General features: G+C 38.3%; 1 protein-coding gene across 3 annotated transcripts; it reads right to left on the bottom strand.

Moving 5' to 3' along the window:
- Nucleotides 1–3,047: 3,047 nt before the first annotated feature.
- mpv17l2 (MPV17 mitochondrial inner membrane protein like 2) lies at nt 3,048–10,151 on the bottom strand. Of its 3 annotated transcripts, none has more exons than XM_044044877.1 (6): nt 9,861–10,151; nt 8,604–8,824; nt 7,714–7,875; nt 7,369–7,445; nt 6,308–6,436; nt 3,048–6,128 (listed from the first exon to the last, which is right to left on the bottom strand). In XM_044044877.1, exons 2-6 carry the CDS (start codon nt 8,791–8,793, stop codon nt 6,039–6,041), a joined length of 648 nt encoding a protein of 215 aa, XP_043900812.1. In that variant the 5' UTR covers nt 8,794–8,824; nt 9,861–10,151; the 3' UTR covers nt 3,048–6,038. The 3 variants fall into 3 exon arrangements, with proteins under 3 accessions (XP_043900812.1, XP_043900815.1, XP_043900813.1); XM_044044880.1 differs by having other exon boundaries at nt 10,076–10,140; XM_044044878.1 differs by lacking the exon at nt 9,861–10,151 and adding an exon at nt 9,723–9,854.
- Nucleotides 10,152–10,937: the final 786 nt, after the last annotated feature.

Here is a 10,937-nt window from a genome sequence, read left to right as displayed (position 1 = left end):
ATTTACACCATGGGACAAAAATCTACTATGTTCGCATCTAGTTTGAAGAGAGTCAAAGCTTGTGTGCTAGTGCCCCCCATAGGCGGTGCACAGCTGCTTTTTTATTTCATTTTAATTTAATTTAAATGCACAAGATCTACATTTACTGGGGGAACGACATGTTCCTTCTTTCTTTCATTTATCTTTATTAAGAGATCTGTACATACCACCATATTTATTTATACTCACACCACTCCATAATCATTTGTGTTTGATTAGCACGTTCTGCTGCCATATTGATACTCGTATCACTTCATAAGCTCTTTTCTACCTTCTTACTCTTGTCCATAATCTCATATCTTATACGGCCATATTTGTACTCTTTCATCACAACGATATGTACATATTTGCGTCTATACCTCACTGCTATGCCGTGTGTATTTCATTGCCTTGTGACACATGTAATGTCTATAAAGTTGAATCTAATCTAAATTTAGTTCCAACCTCACTGATCCTGAAAATCAGCTATGCTCATATTTACATCAAGTGCAACAATCTAGCATATGATAGGAATTAAAACTTGTATAAGAACTTTCAAAAGCTTGAAATTGTACTGTGTATCGCTATCAGTGGATATGTGTATAATGTGCTATATATACATAAATAAACTGACATGTTTTAGTTTCAGAACAGCCATTGTAAACCTTGAATTTCAAGTTTTAAACTAAAAGATATGATCATTTCCTTAAAGTTTATAGCAAAAAACATATACATACACGACAACCAATCAGTGACCAGCAGCTGCTGTGGACTGTGTTTGACGGAAAGATCCACATCAGCCTCTAATTTAATGGATGTTTGATCAACTAATGGAGCTTCTGTCTCCAGTTGAGTTGAGTTTAAGTTTCAGATGACGCTGATGTTGACTCTGCAGTGTGTTTAAAAAAAAAAGGATCAACAGTCAGGAAGTGTTCTGTGCTTCGTGGTGATGCTGGGAGAAAGCTTGCAATGTGAAGGTGTGTGTGTGTGTGTGTGTGTGTGTGTGTGTGTGTGTGCGTGTGTGTGTGTGTGTGTGTGTGTGTGTGTGTGTGTGTGTGAGTGTGAGAGAGAGAGAGAGAGAAAAGAGAAGAGGAGTGTTTGAACAAGAAGCAGACATCACAACAGGTTTAGACACTCTCACTCTGCAAATATTTGCTGGTTTCCACCCAGACGCCTGAACTTCATGATTTACTGACTGGGCTTCAGTATCCCACTGTAATTTGTGAACACATGAATACATAAAGTAGAGAAACAAATGTTCTTCTTTAGCACGACACAGAAACACATGTAGTGTTCTAATACAGATACCGCTCCGATACATACAGCACATTTCAAACACTACAAATACAACATTTCCTGCCTGCACAGACACAAACCCCACTGAACCTCTTGTTTGACATTATTTCACACCTTCACAACATTTCAATGAAACATTTTAGGGAAATACTTGAACAGGGAAACACGTCATCAACATGAATTCATGTGGAGAAAGCTGACTTACGGTTACAGACTGCCACTGCGAACAGGGACACCACCAGTACGGTGAGGCGCATCACTGCAGGCATGTTACGAGAAGACTGGCACTCATGACGACGACGACGACATTAAAGCACAAACACACACCACATCCTTGACCACAGGATGTGTTGAACGCCTGAGGCGGAGTGCCCTGACTGCAGGGCTGGTGCAGGTTCAGCCCTTCAGGCGGCTGCTGCTGCTTAGTCAATGTTTGAACAGGAGCTGTTATTGTTATTGCTTTGTAAAGCTGGGCGAGAACTTTTAATTTGTTCCTTCTAAATGCCACTTCACTACGACGACTTCAGTGCAACATCAAAAACGATGAAGTTATGTCGTTTCAGTCAGATTTGATGTTTAAATGTTTATCGTGTGGATGCTCTAGAACAGGGGTGGTCAAGTTTGTTTGTTTTTCTTTTACAAGGGCCAGATTTGATCATGTGAACATTTCCAGGGGCCAATGGTCCCTTAAGACGTTTTTCTTTTTTTACAGTAAAAGTACATACAAATACATAATCATTTTATTTTCATTTTTAAATAGCAATGTAACAAAATCTATCCCATGCAGGAGTGAACAAAAGGCTGGAGGTAGATATCAACATTTTCTGTCCCAGTCCATCCCTGGACATAAATAATACATTATAGGCTTGTAATGCCTTATAGGGCATACTGTGTCCTATAATTAAACTTCAGAAAAGAGCAATTAGAACAATAAATACATAAAGCTGTATATCTGCAAATTAAAATTTGTGAATACAACTCTGTTTGCATTCAAACAATCTTTAAACTATGAGGAGGAAATATTAGCCTATTCATTCATTTTCCGGTTATTGGCATAATTGTGTTAAATGATCTCGCTTTATGTTTACATTTTATATGAATGTAACCGAAATGAAGATATTCATTCATTCATAAAAAACCAAAGCTGGGGGTCGTACAAAATCTGACTGAGAGCAGTGATTGTCCCGTGGGCCGGACTTTAGACATGTCTGCTCCAGAAGAGAAACATCTCTTTCTACCAAACCTTTGACATTTCACATTCTCTTAGGGTGATATTGATGTGGTGCTTTCTCACTTAACTTACATGACACAGCTGAAACCCCAATGAAATGCTTAACAGTTAAGTCATTCTTGTGTAAATACAATCAAATCCTTTTTACGCTAGAATATATCCGGGGTATAATCTAGCTTAGGCCGCTTAAACCCAGACTGGACTGAGGGTATACTATGGTCTTCTTGTTCAAGTGTAAATATAAAATGAAAATTATTCTAAATTAGGAGCAATTAAAAATCACATACTGGACATTCGGTTGAATTAGTTTTATTCAATTTAAGCATATTATTATCTATTTAATAAATGACTGTATTTTATACACACATTAACAATCTGGCACCTAACGTACAGTATGTTGGACAATAAATTAAAATTAAAACGCTGCTCTTTGGTGGTTTCACAAAAAAAAAAATGTTTTTAATCTTTCAAAATGTCCCAATCAAGTCTTTTTTTTTTTTTTTATTAGTAAGAACATAATAATAATAATAATAATAATAATAATAAGGTACCCCAAGAAAATCATCACATACAGAAAATAGAATTTCTCTTAAATTTGTTTTGTATTAATAATCGGTAAAAAAAACCCAAACCACTGATTCTATATTTATAGAATAGTATGTTAATGACACTGGTGGCTCAGATTTCCCTGCAAATAAAAACAGCAGCAGCATCAAAGATGATGTCAACACGGTCAAATAATACACATTCACCTAGCACTTTATCAGGAACACACCTGCTTATTCATTATTCATGTGAAATAAATGTGTAGACACTGTGATGTGACCGGATTTGATACGACATGATTGTCGGTACCCAAAGTGTTTCTGAAAGAGTCTCTGGAGTTGACTCTGAATGGTTTGAAAAATAAGAAAAACAGTCTGCAACCACTTTATGTGCACACAGTGCATTGTTTACTAAAGACTTTCAAAAATGGGTTTTCCTGGTGAAAACTACAGGATGGGTAGAAAATATTATTGGTCCCTAAAAGAGGAAAAACCTGGTTTCAATAGATTTTCTGAAGCATTTGGGTGTCTATTCCTGCAGTGTAGTTATAGACAGTAGGTTCTTTCTAGGTCAGACAGTTCCCACTGTCACTTCCTCTGTGTTTGACATGTGTTGACAGCTGTTGGGAGCAGCTTTCAAAGCAGAAAACTGGATTTTCACACAAGCCAATAACAAACAAATAAACACAAAAAACAATACACCAAGTGAAGCCACTGCTGTTAACTTTGTGCGGCTGAAGTTAAAACTGTGTTGATGTTTCAGGACACGTTCAGGTTAATATCGCTCGTCCTCAGTTTTGACCTGAAGCATTGTCATTGCTTCTAGCTGCCCCTTCCCCTAACTTTCTCAGAATGAGGGTATGGAATGTAGAAATGTGTCACACCAAAAATAAATAAATTCAAAATAGCAACTGCTACCCAGTACACAAGACGCCAGTCAACAGCTCCTTCTGCAAATATCAACTCTATTGTCAGTGTTTGCACAGGTATCCTTTAGCACGATGGTTTCCAAACTTGACAAAATATTGAGCTCTCAAAGTAACACCATTATTAACCAACGTCAAATTACAGTGGATATAAATAGGTTGAGCAAAGTCAGCTACACACTTTTCACAGGAGGCAGATTTATTCCCCATAAGATCCTCTTCCTCAAGTACACTTCACACACTGGTGTAGTGAAATTAGATTAAGATGGAGCGAGAGATCAGGTGACTCATTTCGTTTCATTTCATTTTCTACCCACTCTGATCAAAATGCCACAGCTTGTTATATAACAGTAGAACAATACTTCTGATTTTCCTCCAAGCACCAGCAGAGGAAGCTTGCGTAACATACAACTGTTTGAGAACCATGGCTTTAGAACATAAACTCACCCCGGGTGAGGAACTGGAAGACAGAGATAATGTTCTAAATTCAACAAACAAGAGAAACGTGTAAGCAAACAACAAGCTTGTAACTGGACACTATAGAAATCCCTCACACTGGGTTAATTTAACCCATTCAGTCGTAACTAAAGCATTTTGAACAGATTTGCTCTTGTAAAAATGTTTATAGGTAAATGTACCAAGAAAAACACAGTCAACTTTCACCACAGTGTCATTAGCCATCTGGCTAACTAGTCAAAGGTGTGGAAAAGTACAGTAGAACATACATTCCCCTTAAACATCATTAAACAAACTTAAAGCTTATTATACAGTAGTATATTGTACAATGCTGTGCAAGTTTTATGTTGGTCCAGTCTTATTTTACCCCTTAACGTTCTAGTGTCGGAGTTAAATTATAATGATATTTTGTTTGTTTGTGATTATCACAGAATAAGCCTCTCTGTTTTCTCAACAGAGGCTGTCATGTTGGATCACCGTGTGTTCAATGGACAAACGGAAGATTGAGTTTTAATAACTTCTCCTTCACGCTTGGTAGCCAGAGAAATTCAGCTGCAACAAACAACATCACCAGTAGATGTAGCCAAATCCTACACAATGCAACTTGAAGCAATATCCAACTCCTGTTCCAGGTCAACTCAACCAAAATCATACGTTAACAACACTGATTTCATACATCTGATCTGTGGCGTTTAACTGGAGTCAGACGAGCAACAACAGGAGAGCATGTCAGGTTCCACATCAGTACAACCAGCGCAGACATCTGACACTCTGGAGTGTGGACTCACTAAAACTGGACAGAAGGCGGCTGAAAAAAGCAGTCTGGTCTAATAAATGTGGTTTCACAAACTTCAGTCACCAGACTCTTCAGACCAGAGTCTTTAAATGCATGTCGGGAGGATCTGACGCCATTGTGAGGGAGAACCTCCTCATTGTTTGTAGGGTGTTCCTAATAAAGTGATAAGTGAGTGTATACAGTGATTCACAAGCTTCCACTTTCATGTTGACACCATCTAAATGCTTTCTCTATCATTCCATACACTGGATTTATATATATATACATAAAAAATTGAGTACAGCATATCATGTTAAATTTCAAGTCCCTTGCTGTTTCACTTCAATAATATTTGTTCCATGTCTGAGAGAAGATACACTCAGACTTCTGGCACTTCAAGGTTTTGTGTAGAAAAAACAAAATAAGATGATATAGTGGAGACGTTTTTGAAATGAACTTCAAAACTGGACTGCTGGCATTCTGAACTTCACACTGCAACAATCTCAACACTAGCAAATGTGGATTCACATGTAGTGCTTTAGGGCAGTGAAACAGTTTTTCATCCCTGACTGGACAAACTAGACATTCGACGCATTAAAAACTCTGCTGATACAAAGGAAAGGAGTGGTGTGTCAGAGAAAAAAATCATCAGAATAACACAAACTTCTGTGCACGTGATAGCCTCACGGCATTCTGCAAAGTCGATAAATGAATTGTAGCGGATTAAAAAACAGCTCAATGTTCTTTTGCCTTAGCTGTGCGATCCCTCAAGCTGAGCAGGAAATCCGTCTTTAAGTTTTCTCCTTCAGAGGTTTGGGCACTTCCTGCTGAACGTGCACAGCACTGTTGTCCGACATCAGGTGACTTTGTGGTTGATCGTCCTGGTGGCACAACAGAAAACAGTTAACACATGTGTTTTTTTTTAATCCTAAACTAGTGAGCAAATTAAAATCACACATAAAGAATAAGCGCATGCATACACACACACAGACCCAAATATGAAACACTTGGAGACACAATGAGCAGAATATTCTTTTAAATCACCGTGTGTTTGACTTACTCTGTGTTTGAGGTAGGAGATGTACGTATCCCACCCTAAAGTGATGACGTTGATGTATAGGACACGGAATTTGGGCGAGAGGAAGTAGAAGTTGATCAGCTGGGCGGCGGGCCAAACACACCAGTCCATCTGTTCATTAAGAACAGAACACAGCAGCATTGCAAACTCAGATTACTCAGCACAAAGAAATTGATTTGTTTAGAGAAACTGTGAAACATTGCACAGCACAAGCACGACTGAAACTGTGAGGAAACAAAAGAGGCCTGCTTTCCAGATCACAGTAGCAAATGTAGTAAATGTAGTTGTATTTTCTCCATCAGTCAGTGTAAAAGTAACCTAAAGGTTTTGGCTTTTTCAAATTAATAAAGAATTACCAGCAAATTATTCTCTCAAATATTTAAGTATGTAAGAAAACTCAGGTCCCAGAATATTAAGTTTTGTATGATTATTAAAACTAATCTATTAGAGCTGAAACAACTAATCGATGAGTTGGTTATTAAATGGATTACTGAATTAATTGACAACTATTTTGATAATTGATTAATTGGTTTGAAGTATTTTCTTCATTTCTTTGCTCCGGATAACAAAACAGTGGACAGAACATCATCCAGGTTTGATGAACACCGGTCAACATTTTTTTAAGTTTTCTGATATTTTATGGACCAAATGATTAATCGAGATCAGACTAATCGATTATGAAAATAATCGTTAGTTGCAGCTCTACAATCTATATCAATTTATGTAAGGTCACCAAAAAAACAACATGTGGATAAATGTCACAACAGTTGGGAGAAATGAAGTCAAGTGTTATCCAAGTTAAGACACTTTAATTAGCCTGAGAATGACCTAAACTTCATAGCAATTGCGAGAATAATAAAGTTCAATTGAACTATACAAGTGTTTGTTTTAAAACATGACCATGCCACTACATTAAAATAATTTTAATAGTTTAAAAAGGGAGTGCCTAGGAGTTTTTCTTCAAAAAGGTGATGTGATGATAGAACAGTAAGATGAATACATGTGCACTGATCTGCAGCTCTGACACCGACACGATTACTTGCCTTATAAAATTCCCAGAACTTCCCTTTGAACTCCTCCCATCCTTCGGATAACGTGTGACCTTCTGTGAGGTTCATACCTGCAGTGAGCACAAGTAAACAGTCAGATATGCGTCAGAGCTACATGAAAATAAACTTGATTACTGATCAAAAACAAACCCTCAGTCAAATTCAGTTTATGGGAGGCAAACTTTGAACTTCACCTCTGATACTGACAGAGGCAGTCTATCGTTTCACTCCACCCACATCTCCACGAACAACCTTTGACTGCTTACATTTATGTGCACTAATGGCTGAAAAGACACCGTTCTGCTTAGCGCCAATAAACTCTTTAAAGTTTTTCCTCACCTAAAAAAAACCACATCCCAATTACTGGTGACGCCACCACTTGGTCCACCAGAACCTTCTTGCCGATCGTGCGCATGGCTTTGCCCACGAAGGCTCTGTCCAACCAAGAGTACCAGTAGTGCATTAGAGGGCCCATTGAGCAGCCTACCAAAAACATGGAACCTTCCGGCGAGGAAAAGAGAATGTGTTAAATAGTTAAAGACAATAATCAGTCATTAAAAACATCTTCTCAAAACTACCGTTTTGACAGAATGACAGATTTGGGAGCACTCTCGTGGCCAAATGCACATCACTTAACACTTGTCACACCCCTTCTCTAGGGTGCCTTTAATGAAGCCCATGAAGGAATTTCACAAGTCATAGGGTTGGCAAAATACCACTTTTTTGTGTCTGATACAATAATTTTTATTTAACTATGAAGCTGTTAACAACACATTTGTGCTGAGTCATTTCACGTAATTTCAAAGACTTTTCCAACTGTGAAACAAATATTGTTCTCCCTTTAAAAGAAGAAATAAACAGCCCACAACATGACTCAGCAAAAATGCTGTTGCTGAATTTTACAGTCTGCGATGTACAGGATTTTTTTGGATCGTATCAGATGTTTATCTGTCCAATATCCGATCCAGTGATTTTGACCAATTCCGGACCGATAATAAGCACTGCATCAACTCAGCCCTAGTTTCTTTGGCTCTCTACAGTATAAATAACAAGTTTAAAAAAGACAATTAAAGCCATCAATGAATAAAAGGTCTATAAGGCTAATAATTGCAGAAAAAAGAGACAGTGGCTTAAAAACATTATACACAGAATCACTCAAAGACACAATAAAATACAGACCACTCGCACACACAAGTCCCAACACCTCACATGTCACACATAAATATCACCTGTCCTCTTCCAGTCTCGTACTCTGCTGGAGTCTTTACTGATCTCCCGGCTCTGCTGCAGACAGTCTCCAACCGCCAGCATGCCCCCTGCACTCACAGTATTGGTGAGCAGCAGGTACCGACCCTGAAAAAACGGTCGCCAAAAGAACCGTACCCTGACCAAAAACTCTTTACTGGCCTGGGGAAGCATGGTGTTTGGAGAGCACAGAGAGTATGATCATCTACGAAAGGAAAAAAGAAAAGGCTCTCCATCACTTTCTGTGTGAAAACTTATTTTCAAAACAAGGCAGCCGTGTCTTGTGCTACAGACATTAGATGAGATTAGATTCAACTTTATTGTCATTACACACAGTCTACCTGTACTGTGTGTAATGATATGCAGTTTGGCTTCTTTCTCGTCATTCCAAAGAAATATAAATGATCTTGTTTAGGGAGAAAACTACATCTGATCAATGACAGTAAAATAAAACTTGATGAATGATTGTTCAGCTGTCTGGCTACACACAAGTGTCTTATAGTGAGTGATTATTCTGCCAGTTATTCTGCCGGAGTTATCTGGTCAATCCTTTACAAATCTATTCATCAAACATCCCAGAAGTATAAAGTGACATCTTAAACCCATTTAATTAAGCTCTAACATCAGCAAACAGGAACTACGCAGACTTCATCAAATGTTAAATCATGGAATGCAAATTAATATTTGCTGAAGGTCAATGGGTCCATACACTGTAGATACATGTGTGCATTTAGCTTTTCCTATGCATCTTTATAGAAGAATACACAATCATATCGATCATTTTCTTCCAAGTATTTGAAATAAAAACACAAGACAGGTTTTAACTACCGACCATATTCATTACTGATTAATCAAAAACAAAAGCCAATAAAAGTTATACAGTGTTAAGAGTTAATGTTTAAACAATCTGAAAACCACACGAACATAAAACATAGGCGTACTGTAATTAGTGTGTGGTAGAATTATGTTTTTGTGTCAATTCACAGTCACAGAGTAATCCCGGTTTAAAATGTTCACTAGACTGTTTCATCATCTAATCACGTTAGCCACATGTTAGCTTTCAGGATAGTTAAAACCAGTATCAACAGCTCCGCTGCTCTTACTGTGAAGCCGGGGACATCAGTGACATGTACATTTCTTTCCATGACACACAATTCAATTGTTGACATCGAATTCTACATACAAAATTAAGAACCCGTTTCGAAAAGATTTAATATGAAAGTCACATGGAAATGACTGACCGGTAAACCTCACGAGTAAGCGTCGATGTCTGAGCGTCTGTTGTGAGAGCCGAAGTCCGTTTCACAACCGACGACCGTTTCCTCCCCGGCTGTGGCGGAGCCTAACCTTATCCCAAACACTAGCTCGACGTTATGCGGCCCTTAACCCAGATCACAACATGGATTTAACCTCAATCTGTGAAAATATATAACCCGTATTCTTAAATTTACGTTACCATTGACCACAGTTTACACGAGGAAAAAAACCGAAGGTGAAGCCGACTTTAACCAAGACAGACCAGATTAACAGAGTATAACAAACGTTTGTGTGACATCTGGTGGCGCGGAGGAACAACGTTCACACACAGTGACTTCAAAGGCTGTACTGTACTGTACTATAGGTGTATTTTATTTTCTGTCTTCTTTTTTAATGTTGTAATGGCTGTCTTTGTACATGACGCTTTAAAAATAAATAATAACGTCTGGGTTGCCAGATTGTGCCAGGTAGCCTACTATTTGAGTCTCTCGCTACTGGGGAAAATGCCGGACGTGACATGATGACCTATCTATAATAGACATTAAATGTGACCAAAATACTGAGCAAAAATGTAGATACGTAATTGAAAACCAGAATGGGAGTGTAGTATTTACATGTTTATGCAGTTATATTTTTGCAAACATAAAGATAAGGTCTGTTGTTTAAAAAGTGGCAGCAGTGGTTACTGACGACTTCCTTATCAATAATTCAGTCTCTCCGGCAGCGGTCATCAACAATTAATGACAGGTTGAGAATTAGCGGTGGGACGTTTCTGGACTTTTGTAATGACGGGTCCTCGGATTCGTCAGACGAAGTGTCAATCTTTCACGCAGTGCCGAAGCCCCGCTCACCGGTCATTCACAGTAGACCCGTATTTCTGCCTGCGTAAAGATAGCAGAGTTACAGAGAGGCACTGACAATTTCAAAATAAAACGCATTGAGACCACTACCGGTCCCAGATTTGACACATCACAAGCGGTTGACATGTGATGTCCAAGACCAGGAGACCATTGGTCCTCCAGGTTTGATAAAACACTATTTTAGAAAGAAAAAAAAATAAC

Source organism: Solea senegalensis, linkage group LG14 (genome assembly GCF_019176455.1).
Source record: "Solea senegalensis isolate Sse05_10M linkage group LG14, IFAPA_SoseM_1, whole genome shotgun sequence".
Lineage (NCBI taxonomy): Eukaryota > Metazoa > Chordata > Actinopteri > Pleuronectiformes > Soleidae > Solea > Solea senegalensis.
This window is presented reverse-complemented; position numbering and strand designations above follow the sequence as displayed.

Excerpts from the sequence above, each read along its gene's own strand:
- mpv17l2 (XM_044044877.1), bottom strand. The coding sequence starts at position 8,793 with ATGCTTCCCCAGGCCAGTAAAGAGTTTTTGGTCAGGGTACGGTTCTTT. Across the intron at positions 7,876-8,603 it reads ACGAGACTGGAAGAGGACAG|GTTCCATGTTTTTGGTAGGC; the intron begins GTGATATTTATG and ends CCTCGCCGGAAG. Across the intron at positions 6,437-7,368 it reads AGTTCTGGGAATTTTATAAG|ATGGACTGGTGTGTTTGGCC; the intron begins GCAAGTAATCGT and ends CTTAATGAACAG.